This window comes from Vombatus ursinus, unplaced genomic scaffold (genome assembly GCF_900497805.2).
Source record: "Vombatus ursinus unplaced genomic scaffold, bare-nosed wombat genome assembly UNPS02014787.1, whole genome shotgun sequence".
NCBI lineage: Eukaryota > Metazoa > Chordata > Mammalia > Diprotodontia > Vombatidae > Vombatus > Vombatus ursinus.
In genome coordinates this window covers 7,071,126-7,098,891 of record NW_020954565.1, presented here as the reverse complement: position 1 = coordinate 7,098,891, position 27,766 = coordinate 7,071,126, and the positions used below count along the sequence as shown (strand labels likewise).

General features: G+C 34.8%; 1 protein-coding gene across 1 annotated transcript in view; it reads left to right on the top strand.

The window, feature by feature from the left end:
* COL11A1 (collagen type XI alpha 1 chain) overlaps window positions 1-27,766 on the top strand; it is a 289,348-nt gene that overhangs the window by 201,889 nt on the left and 59,693 nt on the right. The window contains exons 42-49 of the mRNA XM_027868250.1: window positions 22-129; window positions 3,281-3,388; window positions 4,345-4,398; window positions 6,877-6,930; window positions 7,560-7,667; window positions 17,673-17,726; window positions 22,817-22,870; window positions 25,613-25,666. Coding sequence (XP_027724051.1) covers window positions 22-129; window positions 3,281-3,388; window positions 4,345-4,398; window positions 6,877-6,930; window positions 7,560-7,667; window positions 17,673-17,726; window positions 22,817-22,870; window positions 25,613-25,666 — 594 coding nt within the window. The remainder of the gene's footprint in view (window positions 1-21; window positions 130-3,280; window positions 3,389-4,344; window positions 4,399-6,876; window positions 6,931-7,559; window positions 7,668-17,672; window positions 17,727-22,816; window positions 22,871-25,612; window positions 25,667-27,766) is intronic.

Here is a 27,766-nt window from a genome sequence, read left to right as displayed (position 1 = left end):
TGTTTCTTTTTCTATTACCAGGGCTCACCAGGAGAACGGGGTTCTGCAGGTACAGCTGGTCCAATTGGTTTACCAGGTCGCCCAGGGCCCCAAGGTCCCCCAGGTCCAGCAGGAGAAAAAGGTGCTCCTGTAAGTAATTTCAAGAAGAAAATGTATTAGACTGTTACCCTTCAAGCGTTATTACTTTTCATTCAAGAATATTAGTTCTTCACATTTCACTGCCATTCCTCTGCATATGTGCACAGCATAGCAGCCCATCTCTCTCTCTATTTATGATCTAGAAAACTTCAAATTTAATTAAAGAAGATCACATTTTTCCACACTTTATGAAACTCTAATACCTGTGGGGGAGGAGATTAAATATGGTTGGTTATTATCACAGTATTCTGATCTTTTTTTCCTTTAAAAAAAACCAAATTGTGGTTTTGATTAAAACTTTATACCCTGCTGCTTCATATTAGAAAAAATGTGAACTTTTCCTTCTTTTGTAATCCAATTTAATTATCAATCTTTTCCACATTCTGTAATAGTTTCCTTTAGCAGTAGGTGTCATTCTGGAATAATGTATGCTTTGATCTCCTATAAGTGAAACTCAAATCTTCTGCTCAATTATTTTGTCATATATTGATTTCATTTTTAATTTCTTTTAAACTTAAAAGTCTGATAAGTCATTTTCCTCTCTATAATTATTGTGTTTATTTTTGTTAGAATTTGGGTCCCTTTTTTTTGCTTCTGTTTTTGATTGACATGAGACCTTAGAGAAGCTCCTCCTTGTTATGAACCCTAAAAATAAATGTCAGATCACAGACTCAAACCCACAGATGTACATGTTGACCAAGGGACCACACCATTTACATTTCAGTATTTTATAAATAGTTAAGTCTTCAATAATGCCAACAAATATATCAGTAAATGATTAACTGATGCTAATATTAGTTACCTTTTTGATTCAGACAGTTAAAAGTCTTTAAACCCCAATAGACCTTTCTTCCCCCTCCCCCCAACCTCCTTGTTTAGACGAGGACAGAAAAGACCTGGAATCAAGTCTTGGTTTGGGGAATTATTGGTTTTATGATACTGGGCAAGTCACATAACTTCTCTATGTTTCAGTTTCCTTATTTGTAAAATTGGGATAATTATTCTTGTATTACTTTTTTTTCATTTCTAAGAAGCTAATAAGAATAATGGGATGGTATAACTAAACATGTAAATTTATTTGTTTTTGTAACACTGAGAAAAATCATATACTCCTTTGGGAGAAAGAAGAAAATGGCATTATATCTACGCCTATATCCTGTGGTATAATAGTCAACATTTTTACAGCATTTATTATGTGCCGGACACTGTTAAGTGCTTTACAATGATTATATCATTTGATCCTCCCAACAATCCTAGGAGGTGAATGCTATTATTATCCTCCTTTTACAGATGAGGAAACCGAGGCAGAGTTTAAGTGACTTGCCCAGGGTCACACAACTACCTGAGGCAGGATTTGAACTCAAGTCCTTCCAGCTCCTAGTTCTTCACTCTATTCACTGTGCCCCCTAGCTTATTAAGCACCTACTATTGTGCTAGGCACTAGGGATAAGAAAATGAAAATGAAAAAACATACCTGCCCTTGAGTAGTATGAGCTCTGGAGTCAGATTATCTAGATTTAAATCCCACTTGATGCTTACTACATTTGTGATCTTGGCCACATTACTAACCCTCTGCTCAGTTTCTTCGTCTATAAAATGAAGAGATTGGGCTAGGTGAATTCTGCCCACATACCTCTAAATCTATGTCGTAATGCTTGTGATGCTACATTGTACTGAGGGATACAACATTGTGGGTCATAGATTTTGAGCTGGAAGGAACCTTATGATTTATCTCATCCAATCCTCTCACTCTACAAATGAGGAAACTGAGACCCAAGGAAATTAAATGACTGAGTTACCCAAAGTCTCACAGATTGTAAACAACCAAACTAAAAGTCAAATCCACGTCCTTTAAGAGCAGATTCTGCATTATACTCACTGTACAATTCCATGTCCTTTTGACATATAAGTGCATGATATTGTGAATAGGGGGAAACACTAACAATAAAAGGAATCAGGAAAGGCTCATGAAAGGAGCTATTATCTGAGCCAAATCTGTAAAGAAACTAAAGATTCTAAGTGGTGGAGATGAAGACTGAGGCAATTCCTAGAATTCTTGACCAAAGGTAAGCAGAAGAGAGATGGGTCATCAAGTTCAGAGAACAGAAAATATGCTGGTTTGGAAGTAGCATAATATGTATAAAGGAGAGGATTATGAAATAAATCTGGAAGATAGGTTAGAGCCAGGTTCCAGAGGGCTTTACATGTCAGAATGACAAACGTTAATTTAATCGAGGAGGTAATAAGGAATCATCAAAAATATGTAAGGGAGTCATACCCACATACACACCCATATACAAATATACATTAATCATGTATACACATACACATGTGTTACATATAAACCTTATATATACACATTATATATATATAGATAACTACACTCATATATGTGTTTCTGTGTGTATATTTGTGTGTATACACATGTATGTGTGTGTATACACATGTATGTGTGTGTATACAGAGAGAGAAAGAGAGAGAGAGAATAAATTTTTTTTTAGGGTAGTTGTTTTCAGCATATATTGGAAAGAGGAGAGCATAGATACAAGCAGACCAATTACGTTATTGCATTAATCTAAGTGAGCAGTGATAAGGGTCTAAAATATAGAAGATTCAAAATCACAAGTGATCAAATGTGAAAAAATTCTAATTACATAGAAACAGCAAACTAGCTGATCATTTTGAATTAAGCAATGTAGGAAGAAGCAAAATCTCAAAATAAGATAATATATGAAGGATTTATTAAAATTAAAAAAAGTTAAGGAGAGTAAGGCACACTAAGTCACTTTGTAAACACTCTCAAAACCAAATACCGAGATTCTCTATACATCTCTTTTCTATAGTATCTGACATTTAAGCAACAGTAACTACCCTGCTGGCTGGGAAAGATCCATAATTTCTAAACATATGCTTGTTTCACTAATCCTAAGAAAACATATAACCTTTTGAGCTGTGATTGGTTACTGCTTGCTATTTGAAATGCTGTTTGATTAATAAATCAAACCTCTTCTTATTTGATATGCTAAAAGACTAAAAGACCCATGTCTTCTGGGGCTGTATAGAAATTTGATGCCAGGTAGCTAATTACCAAAATTCTTGCGACCAACTTAAAGGTTTCTTGTCTTTTTTTTTTTTAACACAGGGAGAAAAAGGTCCCCAAGGTCCAGCTGGAAGAGATGGTGTACAAGGTCCTGTGGGTCTTCCAGGTCCAGCTGGCCCTGCAGGCTCCCCTGGAGAAGATGGGGATAAGGTTTGTGCCTTTAATTTTAGATTGATACTCCCTGGCAAGGTTTTGATTTCCTGTCATAGATTTTTGGGTATAACTTTCATTGAATTAGATGGTAGATCAAAGTACACCCCTTTTTTAAAAGAAATTCAAGCACCTTCCTTGTGTTCGAAAGGTACATGTCACAGGGGATTAATGTCTAATCCAAATGCTAGTATACCACACAGCATTAAGAAGAAGGGTAAAAGAGCAATGAGAGAGGTGATAAAAAAGAAAGTCCACATGTTTGATGTGAAAGCTCATTATTTTCTTAAATGTTGTCTATGATAATGGGTAAATAAAATACAGTTGTCCTATACTTCTGCAACAATAGAATAACAGATTCAGACTTATTGAAAAATTGATTTCTCTAAAAGCCTTTAATAAGAATCCCAAGGCCTTGGTTTCAAATATATGGATGTATTCCTCTGTAACTTACAAAGAAAAAAATGTGTTTGGACCTGATTCATTTTCTTTCATTACTATGCTAAATTATGTAGCATTTTCTGGCGTGGTTATTTGGCAATATGAGACATGTAAGGATTTTAAAATGCTTTAAAAAAAGGCATAATTGTTGAGTTGTATACAGTTTAATTACTCTATAAATTGAGACATTTTCAATATTAGTTCCTACTAAGTAGATATGCGACAAAAGACAGTTATCTTTGTTTGAAAGCCAGTTGTGGTATACTCCTAAGCCAAGTCAAGCCTTGATTTGCCATGGACTGGTCAATAGTAGGATTAAGTCAGTAAAGTAAACTGCAAATATGTAAAAAAATAATAAGGTCCCTTTGGATTTCCCAAGTGGAATTTCAGAATCAAAAATAAAATAAAAACAGTCGTATTAAATTGAATATTTAAAGATACTGACTACAGTTGAGTTGAGTTGAATGGAAGTTCAGAAATTGTAAAGAACCTTAACATCAGTCTTTTATTTGCAGGGTGAAATTGGAGAGCCTGGACAGAAAGGAAGTAAAGGTGACAAAGGAGAAAATGTGAGTTTTTCAATCTCATTTCTGTATGTGAGGTTATTTTTTTTCCTTTCCTTTCAATGCCTTTATAGTTTTTTATTTGCAAATGGTGTCTTGGAGCTCTTTACCCAAAACACAACTTGCTTCCTTACCTAGGGAAATTAACAATATATAAACTTCCCATCTTATAAATGCCACAAATTATTAGACTATAACTGAATCTGTCCAATTAATACTAAAATAACCATAACATATGTACCATTTTAAGGTTTGGAAAGTTCTTTATATATGTTATCTCATTTGGACTGGTATGATTGAAGAGACTGCTATGTAACACATAATTAAAACAGTTATAATTGTCTAAAGTATGTTTTTATAACCTCAAAAGTTCAAGAAGTCATCAAACAGTAGTCTAATTGAGTAGGTTAGTATTATAATATTCTCCTAACAGGTAGATGTGCGTAAGATTAATTAAATTTCTCAAGGTTACATAATTGTCCTCCTGAGATCTACTGAACTACTAAAATGGTTGGAAATTGTTATCCTTAAGACTATAAAGTTAAATGTGTAAAAGTTAAGTTGGAGAAAGGCAAGGCTGGAAGATTGCTTGAGCTTGAGCATTCTGAACTCCAGTGGACTAAGCCATCAGGGTGTCTACACTAAATCTTGCATCAATATGTTAAGCCCATCAGGCTACTTAAGGAGGGATAGATCAGCGTAGGTCAGAAATGCATCAGGTCAAAGCTCTAATACTAATCAGTAATGACATTGGATCTATGAGTAGCCCTGCACTTCAGGCCCAGAAGACATAAGAAGATGGAGTCTTTTCATGTTTTTCTAGTGTATAGCATTAATCCCTATACATTATATATTCATTATTGTCCTCATCAATTTAAAAACCATGGTCTTGTTTCTATAGCTGGAATTGGCTTCATTTTTCTGCCATTCTATGAACTACTTCAAAATATAAGTTTTGAAAACTTACCTTCACCTGAAAACCTTTCATGAGCAACCCTCCCTTGGGGTGGGCCCCCTACTCTACCTTCCCTCAGGACTTCCCACCCCTCCCTTTACTAAGTATTCCAGCTCCACTTGAACATTGCCTTGTTTTGTCTGGCTTTTTAATTTTTTTTATGTGAATGTTGTATTCCCAACGAGATAAGAAGAGCTCAGAAAGCAGAGACATATCATTTATTTCATTTTCAGCTTCAGGCCTGGAGACAGGAGGACCTGTATTCAAATCTGGCCTCAGACACTTACTTAGCTGTGTGACCCTGGGCAAGTCATTAACCTTTTTTGCCTCAGTTTCCTTATCTATAAAATGAACTGGAGAAGAAAATGGCAAACCACTCTAGTATCTTTGCCAAGAAAATCCTAAATGGGGTCACAAAGAGTTGCACACAACTCGAGTGACTGGACAGTAACAACAGTAACATGAAGGAATAGTTAGGGGAGAAATGTGTCCAATGTGTAATATTAATCCTCTCCTTTAAACTGAACCTTGAAGTGTAAGAAGGGACATGTTTTAGGATTAAAATTGTGGCAGACATCAACTCTGCAATTTGTGAATAAGATTTGATAAGATTTGATAAGTATTCAGTGAATATGAGGCTGGCCTCCTAAGGTTTTAGGAATATTGCTCACCATTACAAGGCCCTGCAATAAAAACATAAACAAAATTTAGACAAAGCAGAGATTTGCTGCACTACATGTGTACTGCCTTCATTGTCCTAAAAGAAGATGCTTATGATCTGATTGATTGTTATGCAAACAGCCAGATAGATGCTTGAAGATCTATACTGTATACACTATGATTTTCTTCAAAAAATCACGTTAGCTCTCAAACTACTTGTTTTGTCTGATTTTTCTGCATGTTTGGTAAGGTTTTCGAGTACCTCAGAAGAGAGCTGTATCTGCATACAAAACAGCATAACCATGAATATTAATATAGAACCAGGTGGAGGCATATTGTTTACTGTAGACAGTTGTGGGTATACTCAACATGTGGAGTTAAACACAGTGAAACTTAAACACAGTGAAAAGATTACAAGTTTTGGGGTTTTTTCCTCATAAGAATCTTCTATCTGCATCACCCTTGTCCTAACGTTCGTTTAGAAGTCACATTACAGAATTATTTTAAAGGGCTATTCCTGTCCTCTCCCCATTCCCAAGTACTTGTCATTAATTTAAAAAAAAGACACCTGGTATTTTGAAGATTTTCAAAAGATAATGTTCAACTTGATTTCTGTTTGCATAGAAATCCATTTTAAGTGTCCTAAAACATAACCAATGTAAGTACCTTCAATAAACATCAATTTAAAATTGATTGTAGATATGCAAGTCTGAGTCTCTAAGAGCTGAATGAATTACGGTTGACTGCACTAAATGTAAAAGATGTCTAGGCAACATTTCTTTTTTTTTCTGCAAAGAAATGTAAAAATACTTGAAAGACCTCCATCATGCATATATTCTGAAACTAATGATGCTTTTATCGCCCTACAGGGTCCTCCTGGTCCCCCAGGTCTTCAAGGACCTGTTGGTGCCCCCGGAATTGCTGTAAGTATTCTACTTATTATAGCAAATCTTAAGTCTCTATAGTTCTTTGATCAAATATATGAGTCAAAAAATAGGCTGATTGTTTTATTTTTTTTTGTCTTTTAAACACTGAATGCAATCTATATCACTAGTCATAATCACCAAGGCTGCTCATAGATTCCCCTGCCCGCAATAAATGTGATGTTTGTTTTTGTTGCTGTTTTCTAGCTAAAGTTTCACTTTAAAATATTTAATAGCTAGCTATATAATGAGTACCTGATACATTCAGAAGAGTGATTCTTGGACAGATTTCTTATTTATTTATTCGTATTTTTCCTCAATGTAATAATAAAATCTACTTTAACTCTAACTTTAACTTGAAGCTGTTTTTAACTACTTGAAATAGGCCATAGTCTGCCTGGGTTAAAGGCAGCAGTGGGGAGACTGGAAATGACCATAAGCAAGAACGAATACCAATATCAAGCATATGATACAATCTCAGATACTTCAAACCAGGCCAAAAGATTTTATTCCTATATGATAGCAGAAATTTGTAACCATTTAAACATGCCTCCTTTCTATAATGTTAATGATAAAACAGTACATAAACTCTTTGATTTGTGACGTTTTTTTTCCTTGTAACTCCATAGGGGGGTGATGGGGAGCCTGGACCAAGAGGTCAGCAGGGAATGTTTGGCCAGAAAGGTGATGAAGGTGCCAGAGGATTCCCTGGTCCTCCTGGTCCCATTGGCCTTCAGGTAAGATACTTAGGTGGTGTTTTCCCTGTCAACATTAGTAGTCTTGTAATTATTTGTAGTTCCTAAAGATTGTAGCACCAAATTTAGAGTCATTCCCCCACCCCTGCCACCTCCCTCATCCAACCCATTACATTTTAAGTAAACCACTCAAAACATTTGTACTCTTCCTTTATGTTTAAAAAAAAAAGGTGACCTTCCCTTTCTTGATCTATTTCACTGAGACATTGTGAGGAGAAAAATGAAATTATACTCATCAATTAATCAACAAGCATTTATTAAGCATCTAATATTCGGGGAATGGGGAACCCATGGCCTCAAGGCCACATATGGCTTTCTAGGTCCTTTGTGCAGCCTTTTGACTGAGTCCAAATTTTACAGAACAAATCCTTTTATTAAGGAGATTTGTTCTGTGAAGTTTGGATTCAGCCAAAGGGCTGCACTTGCGAATCTCGAGGGCCACGTGTGGCCTCGAGGCCGCAGGTTCCCCAGCCCTGTTTCTAGATACTGTGTTAAGCTCTAGGGACTAAAAGAAAGCCTGCTATCAACTTATGAAAAAAACCTGGAATAAATTGCAATATGTAAAAGGTAGGAGTTATAAATTCCATTTAAGTCAATGACTAAGACAGGAGATTTATATGAAATTTACACATATATGGATGCATTTTATGAAACATATTCACATGTATGCAAACACACATATACACATTTATATATTGAGAGGGAGAGATGGTATATTTAAGCTTCAGAGTTCAAAAAAGAGGTGTTATATGCAAACATTGTAATTTTGTTAGTTTTATCTATAATTATAATTTACCTTGTAGGTAATAATAATAATTTTAGCGTGGAGCATGAACAGTATCTACTTGCTTATATGAAGATACAAATTATCTGTGTAACAGACAAGAAAGATTTTCTTTCAAAATCTGAGTCATGCAAACAATAGCACTGTTAAAGACTAAAGATTTTCACACAATGTCCTTGAAAATTGAAGGTAAAGAATGGTGGTTGCTGATTAAATGCAGCACTAGCTTGAGGCAGTTCAGAGGGAGAATAATTATTCATATGTGCACTTTGTCATTCCTTGAAATATTAGCAGAATTAGTTCTGACTTTTCCTGCATGTTGCCTCAAAATAGTAATTAAGTGGTGAGATGAAACAAGTAGGAATAGAAGGAACAGATGTCACTTTATTCTCTTTTATACCTACATTTTCGCTCATGAAGAATAATACTATAACTTATTCCCATTACTTACAGAGAGGCATGGCAAGAAAATACTATATACTAGTATAATTGAAGACTGTGATACCGTCAAGTAATAAATATTTTCTTCTAGACTGTTAGTACATAGGGTTCTGCACTCAGCAGGCTATCAATAACTTTGTTTTGTAAATGAATGAATGTTGAATCTTTAAAATTTTTATTAAATTGCTTTGACTTAGAGATATTCTAGCAGTTTTTCAGAATATTTAGATCAATCAAAATGTGAATAGTATATTTAGTTCTGAACTTTGCCGTCTTTTTTTTACTTTTCTTTGTAATATTTGCACTTGGAGATCATAGAGTATTTAAGAAAACTGAATTATTATAGTATCACATACAGCTAATAAAATAGGCATGGCTATATATAACACACACCATGAATAGTAAGTGTGGTGTGATTGTTTTTGTTGTTCTTGAAGAGGACCAATGACATCACAAGGGTGATGACTGACACATGAATTGGATTTAAATGAAGCAGTGCTGCACAAAAAGTCCTCATATATTTGTGACTAAGAAATGAACCATGATAATACCCACAGCAAATAAGAAAAATGAGCAAATTTGTAAATTCTGCTATGAAGGGTAATAATTTCTTAGTTCAATTAGGAATTTGTTCCTCAAAAGTACCAGATTTTAAATATATATTTTAAATTTTACAATATAGACTTTTAGAGCTGGGGAAATACAAGGTTTTGAATTCATAGTTCTAAAAACTCAAGTATAGGACAGACTTGAATGAGTGCCTTGAAAGCAGAACAATTTATTTTAAGGCACATATATTGTAATGAGTTTGCTGTGGACATTTGCTATGATGCAAATATAAATCAGTTGTCAGCATTGTGTTTTTGTTTGCTTCTTTTTTTCAATTCAGGCTTCCAATTTTAATTACAAATCCAATTCCAATTCAAGATCCAATTCCAAGTTATTATCTTTTTAGATCAAAATATGATTTGAACAATGTCTTATTGCAGATTCTTGGTTAATGTTGGCTGGATTGTAATAGTAAAGGCTAAATATTATTCATTCATTCATTTAAATTCTGAAATCTGTTAATTTTTTAAAGGACATATATCTGGAAATAGGGGCATACTGGTTTTTGAATCATGCCTTCCTTTGAACAAACTGGTCCAAAAAACAAAATCACATAGTATGGGCTAATAGTTAAGAAATTCTGTCAAGAAATAATGCAGTGATCATGGTTAGCAACAAATACTCAAAGAGAAACATTGATATTTCACTGTAATTAAATACTTCCAGCTGCATTGAAATGATGTTGGTGGTTATTATCCTAAGCATGCCCCCAAGAATTATTACATTTTACAGAGGGAAAAAATAACCACAATCTTATCTCATTTGTAGTGGCATGGCAGAAACTAAATTTCCATTTTTCTTTATGCCGCAATTGCTTTGAATAACTAGACCTATTCATCTAATTTAATATTATCTTAAGATGTCATATAAAATATGATCATAACATGAAATAATGATTGGGTTCAATTAAGTATTCCCAGTTGACCTCACAGACAAATCATTTCTCTGAGGCCCTGTATAAGTCAAAACAAAGTTTTGAGCAAATCTAAGAATGCATTTAGTCTGGAAGTTGTTTTTAATCATATAAATCAACTGTTAAAAATAGCAATTACTTGCCAGTGGTATAATAGTATAACATTAAGATAAATATCATATTTGTATGTTATTTAATTATCTCTTTTAGTTGTCTGTGCCATCCATATTCATTCAACTCTTTGCTCCATGTTGATTATAAGGATTTACTTCATATTTTACCTCTCTAGTGAGAGGTTTTAATTCTCAGTTTAATTAAATGCAATACAATCCAGTTCAGTTCATTCAACATGTTTTAATTGCATGGATAGTTGAAGCTAAATAATTTCTACTTCATTTAAGAGTTTGCTATAGCCAGATCACGAATGGTACAAAATTTATGAAGATAAAGACTTAGAATATTTGGGGGGCAAAAATACCTTTATAGATATAAATTGTTTAGCAGGAAATAAGAATTATAACTATCAAACCACTATCTCAGGTGTACTTCTAATTGATTAAATAGCAAATGTTGAAAGAAGTCAACTATTTAAAGTAGGAAATTTCATTTAATAACTTCAATCTTGTAAATTTTCTATTTTGTTTGAAATTGACAGGTAAATATATATATATATATATATATATATTCACAGGAGAAGTGAGAAATCATTAATTCTATTGTTTTTATGCCCACAGATTGAGAAATCAATACACAGTAGTAATACACATATTTGGTGACTGAAAAAAAAAAAAGAATTTGGTTCAATTGACCTTAACAGGTTCGAAAGAGTTGTTACCCCATTCCAGGTCAATAAACTTTTAATGATTTTCTAATGAGTATAATATTGAAGATGTATTCTATGATTTCTTATTTTTTATTGTTTATCAAAATGAGGAAGCTTCATGTTGAGATATTCAGTGCCTTGAGGAAGCAAAGTGGCACAGTGGATAGAGGACTAGACTTAGAGTCAGGAAGATCTAAGTTCAAAACTAGCCTCAGATACTTAATAGCTATGTGACCCCGAGCACATAGGACACACATTTAACTCCTGCATGCCTCAGTTTCCTCATCTGTAAAATAGGGATAAATAATAGCAACCACCTCCAAGAGCTGCTATGAGGATAAAATGAGATGATATTTACAAAACGCTTTGCAAATTTTGAAACACTACATAAATGCTGGCTAGATATTGTTATTACTTTTAAAACATTGGTTTGGAAAAAAGAACTTTAACTTATGCTCAAGACTGACAGGTTCCCTATTAGCAAAGTGAGGTGGTGATTGTCAAAGTCTGTTGTTAGGATAGAAACAGAGAAAGCAGGGGGTGAGCTGTTTTGTAAGCTCAGGAGTAAAGGCTCAAAATTCTATTTGTGATCAAGGGCTTTGAAGCTCATGCAGATAGGAAACCATCCCTTATAGCTTCAAGTAATCTTTTTCTAAGTTTTGATTCCTACACTTTCTAGGAGGTCATCTCTTTCCTCACCCCTACTTCTTTCTCTTCCTACCTTCCACATATAATGATAGTCATCTGATTATTAACCAAATTATAAAATTAAAGGAAATTTCCTTTAATTTTAGGTCTAAGATTGAATAAAACTATGAATAATTATTAAGCTATAGAAGCTTTCTGAAAAAAAAAGTATTTGTTCTTAGAGTTTGTGTTTGTATTGATTTTCTAAACTAAGATTTAATTAAAAAGACTTCTGTTTGGTAGACTTTAGGTTAATTAGACTAGTGAGTAAGATGAATTAAATTAGGAATTAATATTAAGAACAGTGTTATATTCTACTAATTATGAGACAGACTATATTGGAGTAGACATCGTACAACTATGGGAACTCTCCAGGTAGCCAACCAAAAGAACAGTTCAACATTGTAACAAAAATTACATGTATATGAAAGGCAGTGTGGCATAATAAAGTGGACAGCAAAGTCTGGGTTTTAAGTCCCACATCTGAATCTCTGAAGGGGCAGCTAGGTGGCACATTGAATAGAGTGCTGGACCTGGAGTCAGGAAAACTGATCTTTCAGAATTAAAATCTGACTTCAGATACTTATTAGTTGTATGACCCTGGGTCACTTAACTGTTTGTCTCAGTTTCCTCATCTGTAAAATGAGCTGCAGAAGGAAATGACAAACCACTCTAGTATCTTTGCTAAGAAAACCCCAATTGAGGTCATGAAGAGTTTGAAGAGTTAAACATTGTGCCGGTTGGGCCGTGCACTCTCCTTCTAACAGGAGCAGGCTGCCAGGGTCATACTTACCAGTCTTCGGAGCCCACCCGGATAAACATAGAGACAAGCTGATCGGGAGGTGCAAGCACTCGAACTTTATTCAGAGGCCATCACAGCAAGGCCAAGCAGGAAAGCAAGAGCAGGAGCAAGAGAGCAGGAGCAAGAGAGTAGGAGCAAGAGAGTGAGCTCTGACCCCTACCGCCCCTTATATACCTTCCTAGCCCCTACTCCTCAGCCCGCCTACTAGTCATTGATTGTAGGATCAGATACCGGTAGGGGATGTCTGGGGTTAGCACTGCACCAAGGGAGAGGACGTGACACAGGAAGTTAGGCCTGGATACAGGAAGGAGACATATGGGGTTAGCGCTGCACCAAGGGAGAGGACTAGACAAAGGGAGCTCGTTCTCTGCCATCCCACTCCCACGTGGCACAGCCCCCTGCCTCAGGAGCACATGCTACGGCTACTTCCCTGTATCCTGTTCCTATCCCAGTTCACCACAACTCCACATGGCACAGCCCCCTGCCTCGGGAGCGTAAGCTCCGGTTACTTCCTAATAGCTTGTCCCTGCCGCATCTTGCCACAACCCCCACGTGGCATGTAACCAACATCAGACAATCCCTCACAAAACATGACTAAAAAATAACTGAAGAACAACTGAGCACATAGTACACACATTTAACTCCTGCATGCCTCTGACACATACAGATGTTTGATCCTGGGCACGTCACATAACCCCAGTGTCTAATCTGCCATGGGAGAGGGATTGTTCTCACTCAAAGTTCTTTGTGTAAATGAAATCAAAGTTTGATCTAAAGTATGTATATACACATTAACATATGAATGTGTGTATCAACCAAAATTTTGTTGTCGTTCAGTCATTTCAGTCTCTTTGTGACACTGTTTGGAGTTTTCTTAGCAAAGATACTAGTGATTTGCCATTTTCTTCTCCAGCTTATTTTACAGATGAAGAACTGAGGCAAATAGGGTTAAGTGACTTGCCCAGGGTCAGACATCCAGGAAGTGTCTGAAGCTAGACTTGAACTCATGAAGACAAATCTTCCTGACTCCAGGCCTAGCACTGTATGTGCTGTGTCATCTAGTTGCCCCTAACCAATCAACATTTATTAAGTGACTACTATATGCTAAGTAACACTGTGCTAGGTGGTAAAAGAAAAAATATTATACCTTCTCTTCTCCTAAGAAGTTTAGATTCTTCTGGGGAAACAACATTTACATATATAAGTATATGCAAAATAAATAGAAGGTGATTTTTTTGGAAGTACTAGCTACTTTGCAAACAAAGAAGTCTCTTTGGTACTAAAATTAGTAAGGAGCCATTGAAGTTTATTGAGAAGGGGATTGGCATAGTCAGACTGGTACTTTAAGAAATTCCCTAGGGGCAGCTAGGTGGTGCAGTGGATAGAGCACTGGCCCTGAAGTCAGGAGTACCTGAGTTCAAATCCGGCCTCAGACCAAACACTTGACACTTACTAGCTGTGTGACCCTGGGCAAGTCACTTAACCCCAGCTGCCTAAAAACTAAAAAAAAAAAAAAAAAAAATTAAAGAAAAAAGAAAAAGAAATTCCCTTATACATATGGACATGCATATGTACATAAATGCATACTCACACTAAAATGTTTACATCCATACACAAGTACTGCATGCATAGATACATACATGTGAAAATATCATATAGAGTCATCATGCAACAGCCTGATTAACCATACACTAGTGGCCTATTCCAATGCCTCATTGTGGAGATGACCCTAGCTTCTTGAAAGCTATTCAAGACTATTAGTTCTTGACAGGTACTGCCAAACTGGAAAGACTTTGAGTATTGGCCCAATGTTCTGCTACATATTGTTTCTGAGAATCAGCCTGACTAAACTGGGAGAGACTCATCTCCAAGCTGGCCATATGATGATAAATTTTTGCAGCCACAACAACTATAGAAAACTTTCTACTAATTCATAGAAAGACTGTAGTCTGGGTCAGTGGAAGGAAAAACAGAATTGTTGAAATTACATACCTTCAAAATACTGATGAACGTTCCACTGATATTGGTTACATACCATCCAATATTCCCTCTTTATCTGGTGCAGCATAAACATAGCAAAAAGAACCCTGATTCTGGAGTCAGAGGACCTGCCACTTCCCCTCATTATCTGAGTGGCCTTGGGCAAGTCACTTAAACTCTCTGTGCCTCACATGGTCCTAATTTGCAAAGTTAAGGATTTGGACTAGATATCCCCTTTGCTCCCTGCTGCCTATGGATATTTGAGCTTGTGAAATTTGAAAATGTGACTATTTCTGTCACGTATATGCAATCATTGCACTATTGAAGTTTAAAAAGCATAGCATTTGTAATTCATGATCTGCTCCTGATGACCTGTGTGGCTTTGGGCAAGGTGTTTCCCCTCCTTATATGTCAGTTTTCTCATCTGCAAAATAAGGGTGTTGAACTAGGAGATCTCTAATGTTCAATCCAGATCTAGCATTCAGTATTCTAAATTAAAATGCCTCTTACTGCATGTATCATGGTCCAGTAACTTTATGAAATATATGAATAAGTACATACATAATATAATCAATGGACACTTTTTAGTAAACATGCTATCTCATTTAAGGTTTTAGGTTTAATGCCAAGCTGTCTATTAGCTTCTAGAATATTGGCAAATACAAAATGGAAAACAAAATGATATTGTTTTTCATTATTTATATTTTCCTTTCTAATTCAGATTAGGTAATAGTAAATAGGCAATCATAAACTATGAAACAGACACAAAATATATTGGAAAACACACTTAAAAATTAGAAATCCTTTTTTTTTTTAGAAAAAGAAGTAGAGATAGTATATACTTTATCATACTTCTGCTGTGTAATTTATCTTATAAATTACTACTAGATATATTAAATACTTTTTTCAGTTTGATAATCAACAATCACAATGAAAAATACTAGCATTCAGCTTATATTTGCAATAAATGTTCATTATCTTCATTTCTACATAGCAAGTAGTAATTACCAAAAAGAGTGGGGTTAATCCAAGAAACAAATTAATTTTTAAAATGATATTTTCCTCTCAATGTCACACATTAAATCACAAAACTTAAAGATTCCAATAAAATTAAAATGCTCATAATCACATTTGCATTCTCTAATTGAGTCTTCATGATAAAATGTATAATTCTATATATAATTCTGTATAATTCTAATAAATAAAAATAATCATCAAATATTTGACATAGATATTAACTTTAAATACATGGTGTGATTCTTTCAATGAATGTTTGTTACCCTTGTGTATAAAAAGAACAGTAATATGATGAGAATTTTGAGGCTAAATTCATCTTATTTTTTGATGATCAATTAAGTTCCATGACAAATGATTTCAAATGGCTAGATATTAAGCCAAATTCTCTCAATGCATAAATTATCCACTGGGAGCAAGTTCAGTCCCACGGAAAGCTGATTAACACCAGAGTACAATTTAGCAAATTTAGTTTATTGCAACAAGATAATTTTACTCATGATATCTCTATTAATCTTCATCATGAGGCCATTCTGTCTCATTCAACTCAAATGTAATTCAACCTTAATTTGAAAAAAAAAAGGAGGAATGAATATCTAAGTCTTTCTAAATGCCATTTCTTTAGATTGTCACTATGTAAGAGTCTGCATATAGACATAAACAATTCCGACAGATAAGATATGAGTAGCAAATAATACCCTAATAGACCTACATAGAAATGGAAAAACAGAATCAAACATGTGAGTAAGGTAAATGAAAATGAAAGATTAGATGACTCTTGAGGAATATAAAGTATGTATTTTCAAGCTTATGAATAAAATGAGACAGAAAATTCAATTGTAAATCATTATATTTAGTGATTCTTTAACTCATCATTGACTTCACAAAAGTTCAGTTAGCTAACCAGAAATTGAATTCATAAGAACTGATCTCATGCATTTGAATAGCCAGTCAAGAAACCTTTTAATAACAATGAGATTGAAGTAGGTCTAAAAAACTGAAAATTTTATAAAAATAGAAGACTCTTCTACCATTAGGGGTCTTCAAGATAGTTACAGGAAAGTTTAAATCAGGAAAACTATTGCCTTGTAAATGAATGTGTATGCTTTGTCTTGTCACAAAACACAAACAATGAAATCTAACATGTTTCCCTTTATGTATAATGAATAACTCTGTACTTGTAGAATTGGATTTGAGATTTGCCTCTGCTACTTATTTGTTATGTGACATGATGTAGTGGTTAGAGTTAGAGTCAGGAAGACTCAGGTACCCATCTTTCCTTTACCTTTATTTATAACTAACTTTATTACCAAGGATGGTACTTTTAACCTGACCTAACCTCATGCAACTCTACAAGAGCATAAGTCGACTTTGTACAGTGGAAAGAGAAATGACTCTATATTTGAAATAATATTTTGCTTCTATGTGTAAGATCTTCTACAAGACACTTTGCCTCCCTAAACTTCACTTTCCTCATCTGTAAAATAATGAATTTAGATTTGATAGCTTCTGGTGTTCCTTCCAGTACCCCTAGCTACCATTACTACTTAGTGTGAAGGAGTTCCCAGGCCATGAAAATCACAAGTTCTTGACTTATTGATCTTAGCCAAGTCACTTAATGTCTTTGCCCCTAATTTTAGTCATCTATAAAGGAGGCACAACAATATCTATTCTATTTCCCTCACAGGGTTGTTATGAGGCTTAAGTGACATAACATATGTGAAAAGTCTTTTGAAATTAGAAATTCTCTATAGTACAACTCAAATTACAAAAATTCAGAAAAGGGATTGTTTCCATCTTCTGCAACCTCCTGTACAAATTATCATTTACAGATTTTTTTTTTTTTGTCAAAACAGATAGACATTGTCTAACAGAAATGTATGCTTGGTCATGAAAAAAAAAAGTGACTTTCTTTTTCTATTGTGTTTCATTAGGGCCTGCCTGGTCCCCCTGGTGAGAAAGGTGAAAATGGTGATGTTGGTCCAATGGTAAGTTCTTTAATAGTATATAATAGTTGTGAATTTATATATATGATATATATATATCATATATATAAATTCATCAGCCCGAGTCTCATAGTTATTCCAAAAAGTTTCACTCATCTCTCTTCTCTTCTATTCTTTCTAGTCACTCAAAAAAATACATAAAATACATACACAAACGTATGTCTATCTATATAACTGCTGTTAGTTTTATATATTCTTATATATTTCTATGAGAGACAACCTGTTATGATGGCTAGAGTTCTGGCTTCCTCCACTCCAGAAGATCTAAATCCTATCCCTGACATATCCACACTGTCTGTCCATTAGCAAGTCACTTCATGGTTGCTGATATGTATTGGAACAGTAAGTTTTCTCAATGAAAACTCTTTTCCACAAAAGAAACAAACAAACAAACAAAAAAACCAAACTTCAGATCCAAACTAAAATAACAACAGTGAGCTCAATAGCAGTTAATACTCTGTTAGAATTTGCAGCTAATGGCAGGTGTGGTAGAGGGGGAGGAAAAGAAAGGAATAGGCTAATATCCACATCAAGGGAAAGATAGTTAATATATTCATATTCTATGTGGCTGTTTAATCTTCTATTCCCCAAACTGTTTATTTAACTAAGGGATTCTGCCTTTATTTGAGTTTTAGCGCTTGTAAAATATAAGAATTATGAAATTCAAATACAATCAAGAAATACCTAGCTACTTCCTTTTATTATGGGTTCTATTCAACTTGAAAACCCCTACTTGGGAATTAAAGGTTAAACAAAAGTTTAACTAATAAATGTGCTAATTAGTTTTCCCTTTTCGTGTTCTTGGGTCAATATTTAGTCCTTTGGGTTTCTCCTATATCTCAAACAGATCAAAACCTCATCAAGGTTTGGGGCTATGTCTTGAATGTCTTAATAAAACCAAAATGCCCTACCCAGCCCATAATAAATCCTTAGTCAATATTGTTGACTGTCTGAAGTTGATGGATGACTGATTCAGCATGGCTTATTAGCAACCACGGATGGGTGTCAAATTTCTTTTTATGATTTTTTTTTCTTTTCTGATTGCATTGTTGCATTCTTCTTTACTTGTTGTTTTAAAGTCCAGATAATTGCCAAAAAAAAAAATGGTGGTAATATTGGTAGCAAAGAACTAACCAAACAAGAGTAATCCTATTTCCTATTCCTCTTTTTAAACAGTCTTTATTTTCAATTTGACAAAGTTCCCAATATTTGGACTAGATCTCAGTATGTTATTTCTAACAACAAAACAAACCACAAGTACTCCCTTCAGCAAACAAAAGATTTGTTTGCAGGCAACAGCCACATATAATCCAAAGAAATCAGTTTGTTTGTTTTTTAAGTGTCTCCATTCCAAAGACACAATGTAATCAGAATAATTTTCTACCTTTCCTTTTTCCAGTAACAATGGTTGTGGTAACAGCCCACACATTCACAGATAAAGGATTGTGGTCATATTTTATTTTTGTAAAATCTTTGGCATTTTTCAGAAAAAAATTCAGAAATAACAGTTTCATCTAATTGTGGTTTAACTCTTAAATGTTAAGTGGGGGACAAAATATTTATAGCATATAACTTAGAAATTAAGAAGTTTCTCAACTTCTCTATACTGTATCAGGCTTTTCATATATCTGGACAAAACAAGGAATTTTATATGTTACTGTTCATTGTCCCATGTACTTTCTCATTCCCTTGTCTGAAGAAGTAGATTCACACGTAAATACTGGACATTGGTGTTTTGGGACTAAAGATCAAAGCTTAGAGAATGCTGCATTAGAGAGGAGAATAATTTACCTTTGTCCTTTTCCTATCTCATCCCCTTTTCCTGTTGTACTGAAACTTCCTGTTTGCTATCTGAGTAGCATTTTTCCCCCTCGAATATAAGACTAGTCATAAAGGAAAAAAAATGAATTTTATTAGTCCCCATGGGTTCAATTTTCATCTCTTTGCAGATGATTCCCAGACTATATATCCAGCACTAGTCTGTCTTCTGAGCTCTATTCCACAGCTCCAGTGGGGTATCCAATAAACAATTTAAACTCACCATATTTAAAACAGAACTCATTATTTTCATCACCAAACCCTTGCCTCTTCTGAACTTTGCTATTACTATCAAGTAAACTACCAAGTTACTATCACCTCTTCCTATTCACCCAGGCTCACAGCTTGGGTATAACCTTCAGCTTACTCTCTTAGATTCAGAATATATTCAATGAGTTGCCAAATCTTGCCATTTCTTCCTATCCTTCACAATACCTCACACATAAGTACCCTTTCCTCAACTCATATAGCCTTAATTCTAGTTCCAGTCCTCATCGCTTCCTAACTGTATTTTTTTATGATTGGCTTTAAATTAATTTCCCTGTCTTATTCCCACTGTCATTCATCATCCACAGAACTGCCAAAATGATTTTCCTAAAACATGGATCTAATCATGTTAACCCCTCTGATCAACAAACTCTAGTGCCTATCTGTTATCTGCAGGATCAAAAAAGAAGACTTGTGTCTGGCATTTAATACTCTTCATAATCTTAACTCTTCCTATATTTTCAGACTTCTTAAACTTTACTCCTGTAATACTCCATTACAAGAATAAGCTTGGTTTAAACCTAAGAGAAATAAAATTTCTCCTAAGGTCCATTCCCTTCTCTGCTGCCTTAGGGAAATTATTTTAGATGAACATTTATGAGTTTAATCACACTTGCTCCGAGTCCCCAGGAAAGAAACTTCTTAACATTTAGACAAAGTTGAGTTCCCTGATTAAATTATTTTTTTTCTAGTTAAGCCCTGGGTTCTGTGGTTAAGCCACTATTTAGGTTACTAGAAACATTTGGGTAATAAAACACCCAAACACTAATATAACACAGATATTGTCTCTGAATAAGCAGGCACCAGAAGTTGGGGAAAAAGCAGGCTATCCTCAGTCCTTGAACAGATTGGTATATGGGTGATGTTAGCCTGATTCTTTTTCTCTGACATGCCTGTAGAACCAGTGGTCCCACTCTATATCTCCCTTCTTCGCAACCATTCTTAAATATATGCTTTAGCTAATAAAATATCTTGGCCATAATAGTCAATCCAGAATAGTATAACACCAGAGGTACTAAGGGATATTATATGATTGTCCCCTATGACATCATCTTCTAAAGGAGAGGAATATGCTATAAATATCTATAATGTCCTTAAATTTGTTTTGACCTGTCATATATGACATTAACTCAATTCTCCTTACATAAATGTTTTAGCCTAAAAAACATCTTAAGGCAGTAAGCTCAGTCCTACCATTTCTTCCTCCTTTCAATATTTGGCTTAGACCTGCTGGTTCTTGGCTTAGCTCTATATGACCTCATTGCTTCCTCTCCATTTCCAGACCCTTAGAAACTCTATCTGGGTGTAATATACTTTCTCATTTTAATACAAATTCCCAATGGTTTGACAGAGACTCTCAGGCAATAGTTTTGATTGATGTAAGGACTTGTATGGCAGGTCAGGTTCTCACATTGATATAAAGACTTGTCTTTAGCTAACAAAGGAAATTACATTTAAGTGGGTGGGAAAATCAATGGATCCTTCCCGTTACATTTCTCACATTCTATTTCCTATCTGTGCGCCTTTGAATTGACTGTCCCTCCTGCCTGGAATGCTCAGCCTCTTTACCTCCACTTCTATTAATTTGTTTATTTTTAGTTTTCAACATTCACTTCCACAAGATTTTGAGTTCCAAATTTTCTCCCCATCTCACCCCTCCCCCCATCCCAAGATTGCATGCATTCTGAATACTCCTTCCCCTAATCTGCCCTCCCTTCTATCACCCCCCTTCTCTTATCCCCTCACCCTTCTATTTTCCTGTAGGGCTGGATAGATTTCTATACCCCATTGCCTGCATATCCTATTTCTCAGTTGCATGTGAAAACAATTTTTAACATTTGTTTTTAAAACTTTGGGTTCCAAATTTTCTCCCTTCCTCCCTCCCCACCCACCCTCACTGAGAAGGTAAGCTACTCGATACAGGTTAGACATGTGTAGTCATGCAAAACACTTCCATAGTAGTCATGCTGTGAAAAACTAACTATATTTCCCTTTATCCTATCCCATCCCCCATTTATTCTATTCTCTCTTTTGACCCTGTCCCTCCTTAGAAGTATTTGCTTCTGATGACTCCCTCCCCCTATCTGTCCTCCCCTCTATCATCACCCTGCTCTCTTATCCCCTTCCTCCCTATTTTCCTGTAGGGTAAGATAGATTTCCATTCCCAATTGAATGTGTATGTTACTCCCTCCTTAAGCCAAATCCATTGAGAATAAAATTCACTCATTCTCTCTCACCTTCCCCTGTTTCCTCTCCATTGTAAAAGCCTTTTCTTATCTGTTTTATGTGAGATAATTTACCCCATTCTACCTCTCCCCTTGATTCAATCCCCCGGGGTCTGCTCCAAGTTTGCTGAAGCCAGGTCTTTCCTTGCCTGGCTCATGCTGAACTGTGTTCTTCTCTCAGCCCAGCTCAATAAACCTTTCCAATCAACCACCCAGGTTGTCTTGGGCTGGAAATTTGTTTCACTCTGTCTTTTTATGGGTTCTGTTGCTCTAGAATTTGTTTAGAGTCATTTTTTACAGGTATTTGGAGGGGTTTGGGGGAGAGCTCAAGCAAGTCACTGCTTTTACTCTGCCATCTTGGCTCCTCCTCCCCTTCACCTCCATTTCTTAAGTGGCTTCTTTCAAGTCTCAGCTCAAAGTCCATCTCTTCTAGGAGGCTTTACCCCTGATTCCTCAACCACTTGAATCTTCCTCCTATGGTTATTTTCCTTATGCTCTGTATCTTTTATGTACTCATTTATTTATTTGTGATCTCCCCTATTAGATTATAAACTTCTAAAAGGCAGAGATTGTTTTTGTGTTTCTTTTTGTATTCTCACAACATTTAACACAGCACCAAGCACATTACAAGCATTTCACAGATGCTTATTGATTAATTGATTAGTTGCATTTGCTTTTTAATATTTAATAAATGCAACTTTAATGTAATTTTAATTTTGTGTTGTTATTGACATTGTTTTAATAAATGTTCTCCTGTTACAGGGTCCACCTGGTCCTCCAGGCCCAAGAGGTCCTCAGGGTCCCAATGGTGCTGATGTAAGAAATATTTTATTTATTTCAATTTATTTTTAATTCTATAAATGTTTAGATTATTAATAAGATGGTTTCTAATTCTTTTTGGGTAAATGAAATATTTCATAACACACTCGAGATTTATAAGCTGGAAGGGAACTTAGTCATGATCATCTAGTGAAGTTCATACATTTTCATTTTATAGATGATAACATTAAGGTCCAAGAAAGGTGACCCAGCTAGTAGCATCTCAAATACAAATACATAAGATGACTAGTAAACACACACACACACACATACACCTAGAAAGAGAGAGAAATAGAGAGAAATAGAGAAAGAGAATGAATTATCTTTTAGCTTGTAAGAACTAAACCAATAAAATTAGGCCATATTGTATCATATTGTACTGCTTTTAACCAGTCGTCAGTTTAGACTAATAGTACCCACCATTGGCAACAAGGGACACTTATGCAGTTGTCCCCTGGGACATCCATCTCAATAAGGGAGGAATATGTTATAAATATCCCTAATATCCTCATAATAATGTGTATGGGTATGGAATATATGACATCCTAACCCTTTTAAAATATGTTTTAACTTATAAGACATATTAGAGCAGTGAGTAAAATTTCTATTTCCTTCTTTGAAAAATTATTTTCTTTTACTTGTCCTACAACTATCTCCTTGAAGCTTCAAGGTTTATTTCTCAATACTTCCATTATTCTTGAACTTGTGAAATAATGCCATGTTCAACCTATCCAAATCCCTGTGAATTAACAAACTTTGAAATTTTCAGCCTTCATGGTTCCATCATGAAGAGTTCAAATCTGTTTAACTGTTTTCAATGGAAGATGCTGCATTACCTTAGCAGTTGACCTTCAATGGACCTTTTTCAAATCCAGGCTTTCCTCAATTATGGCAGTTAAGAATAAATTCAGACAATTCCTCAGAATTGCATTGACCTAAGCAACATTATTGAAATATTAGTTATGATATTCTTCATTGAAATCACATAAACCTTAACCAGATAATGATGGCAAAGTGGCTAAACTGTTTGACTTTCAATCAGAAAGATCTGGATCCAAACACTATCCCTAACATTTGTTGTGCATCAATAGGCAAGTCAATGAACTTCTATGAGTCTCAGTTTCCTAATTTGTAAAATGCAAAACGTGAAGAGTTACTACCTAGCCCTTAACACAGTGTCTGTTTATTGATAGATTGACTGATAAGGTTTATATCAATAGGAAAGGAAATAATATGTGCACAATATTTTGCAAATTTCTAAATATTATAAATGAATCAGTCATTTCCCAAAATCCTTAATTAGAAAGCATGAAGGTATATAAAAATAGTTTATAGAGGATAGTTATCATGGTGTCTTTGACAGACTGGACTTGTAGCCAGGAATACATACATAGGCTTGAACATCCCTTAGACACTTACTAGCTGTGTGATACTGGTCAAGTCACCAAATCTTTCTGGGCCTCAGTTTCCCCATCTATAAAGTAAAGAAAATGGACTCCATGACCTGTAAGGGCCCTTCTAGCTGTAAATCTATACCAATGTCATAAATATAAACGACAAACAGTCCAATGTGGTTGCAGTGTGATTTCTTCATGACATACAGTCAATTCTCAACCTTTGTGTGAATGATGTTCCTAGAGAACAGTGCAAAAGTAAAAAATGTGAGTGTTGATACATTTAATTGAATTGATACATTATGAGAAATTGGGGGTTAGGTTCTTGCAGCCACTAAAAGCTATAATCTTTCACTAGAAATTGTTGAAAATACACTTTTCTTCATACAATTCTTTATAACAAAACATTAATTCTGATAATATGCACTTTTCTTAACATAGTGACTATGATATAACCCATAAAATGCAATGCACAAAATAAAGTTGGTAATATGTGAAACATTTTTTCTCACTAGTAATTCACAAGAATTTTGTAACCTTTTGTGCTAATATCTCAATTTGAAAAAAAATTCAGGCAATATTCACCTTTCATAACACATGAAATCTACAGTACCATAAATACTGTATAGCAAATAAAATTCTTAAAACTAATTTTTAACCTGAATCTTGCCTACCACCATGTCAGATGGCAATGTGAGGGCATTATACTATATACTATACAGTTGTAAGTCTCTCCATGTTAGCTTCCCTCTGAAAACCAAGGGAGATCTTGATGAAACTTTTAGTCATTTCTTTTGGAAAATACCAAGACTGGTGATATCTGGACATCACCTTAGAGCCTAAAGGACTTACATTACACTTTGGGGGCATTATTGCAATACAAAATCTGAGTTTTAAAGGCAAACAATGAAAACATGTAACAAATGGAGAGCTCTTTACCCTACAGTGGTAGGGTGAACAGGACCACTGAAGCACCTAATAGGGTACCAGTTATCCCACAAACTTGTGTACATTGCACCTCTCACTTTTTTTTCTCTGCTGAGCGTATCCATGAATATGCACAGTTGCCAACATTAAAGTGAAAATGAGATTATCAATAAAATAATAAGAATACTTGAAGTCACAAAAATTAAATGATGATTGATTTTATATACAAGTAAAATGACATCAGTCAGGGAGAGGTTATGCAATGTGGTAAATCTTGCCCATATTTCCATTTGCAAATCTATTTAGCTGCTGATTCCTAATTAATACAAATAGCTGGATGTATATCTTATAACTAAAATATAACTTCCTCTTTCTATATATTTATGTATCTCATTAATTTACCTTTTCTGCATTGCAGGGTCCACAAGGTCCCTCAGGATCGGTTGGCTCAGTTGGTGGTGTTGGTGAAAAGGTAAGGAAATTACTAAAATCAGAACTGAGACACTGGATTTTGAAGAGAATAGAAGACTTGAATGGGAAAAAAAATGCATAGCTTTAAAAAAAATTAATACGATGGAAACAGTATAGTCCTTGACACCTGTCAGTCACAATGAAACATATGTATTCATGTTTGCGTGTGTGTATATGTATAAATATACATATGCATATGTATGTATATATAAATATATACATATATATGGAGAGAGAGAAAGAGAGAAAATATATGCATATGCATGTGTATACAGCATATACCAAGATGCCCAACATAATATATAGTTTGTGGGGAAATTGTAATAGCTAAAAATTGTCACATTTTGAAATATGTGGAATACAAAGAATTAAATATTATTTGTCTTAAGGGTATGTAGTTATTACACAGATAGCTTAAGCATTTTAAGCAATGACCATTGGGAAGAAAAACAAAAAGCATTCTAAAAATGCTTATCTAGCATTCGAATAGTGCAACCAGAATTAGTATAATATTCAATTAAAACACGAAAAGCAAGGGAATTATCATGAATGTGAATCCGTTACCAAATAAATTTCATCACTGTGGTTCTTGGTTCACATCTATCCTCTAAACCGCACCCCCAGAGAAAATCAACAACAAACACACTTTCTGTTTTAGTGTTTTATTTAGTGTTACTTTGAGTAAGCTGTTGGGAAACTTCCTGTAAGTTTGAGGGTTTTATAGATAGAATGACCAGTGGTGGACTTTGTGTCTTAATAAACAGGATTTAATCTGTTGAAATGGCCTCCAATACTTAATATTAATTACTTGATACTTTACAGATGGAATATAAGATACTATGTATTCCAATAGATGGTGATATCCAATAGATAATACATTGGAGTGCCAAGTAATAGTGTAGTTTACTGAGTTTTTAAAATAAGGGGCACATCTAATGTCTATATCTATATCTATATCTATATATCTTTATCAACAAAATAAATGTGCAAAAATAAACTATCTTAGTAAAAGGCAGAGTATAGAGGGTAGAGTGCTGGACTTGGAATCAAGAATACCAGGTTTCAAATCCTAATTGAAATACAAGCTGTGTGATCCTGGGCAAATCCCTTAACCACTCTGTTTCCTCATGTGTAAAAGGGTGATAATTCCTGTAACAATTATTTAGCCTATCTGTTAAAGTGCCTTGACAACCTTAAAGCACTATCTAGAGGTCAATTGTTATCATTATTATAATCAATAAAATGTGTCATAATTTGAAATAAGATGGAATAGATTGAAATATCAACCAAAACATTTCTCACAACTCAAATCATTTTCTTCCCCATCATTCCACTGCCACCACTATAACACACACTCTCTTGGATCCTCTAATACTCTCCCTATGGCAATCCTCTGCCAATAAACTCTGCTCACCTCCATTCTCAACAGCCTTCAATCCAACTTTCATACTACTACTACCCAATTCATCTTCCATTTCTCTAGATCTAGTCATATCACTTCTTTGCTGACATATCTTTAGTGATGCCCCGTTGCTTCACAAGTAAAATTCCAATTTCTTTATGTGACAATCAAGGCCCTACTTTTCCAGTCTTTTCTCATATTACTCTGTCCATGCTTTCTCCATTTCAACCAAATTAAACAACTTTTGAAACACAAACATTTTGTGTTCTTATCCCTACTTGGCACTGTTCACATCATTGCCTGTGCCTGAAAAACCCCATTCCTTTCAAACATCAAGTCCTTTCCCATTCTTTTTAGCCTAACTCAAATACTACCTCCTTTATGAAATCTTCACTGATTGGAGGGATCAGTGGATTAGAAAGTTTCAGACTTTTTCAGGCTCCGACATAGCACTTGTGTTAACACATTTTTTATGTGATATTGTATATTCTGACTATCTGTGTGGGTGTCTTGTGCCCTTCCCAAACTGTAAGTTCCTTGAAGATAGGAACTATCACTTAAATAAACTTTTATCTTTGTAGTCCCTGACATTCTGCACACAATAGGCACTTAATAAATACTTATTATTTCATATAATTCTATTGCAATTAATCCTGCTTAAATGATCCCCTTTTAAAAACAGAACCTCCTTTCCCCAGC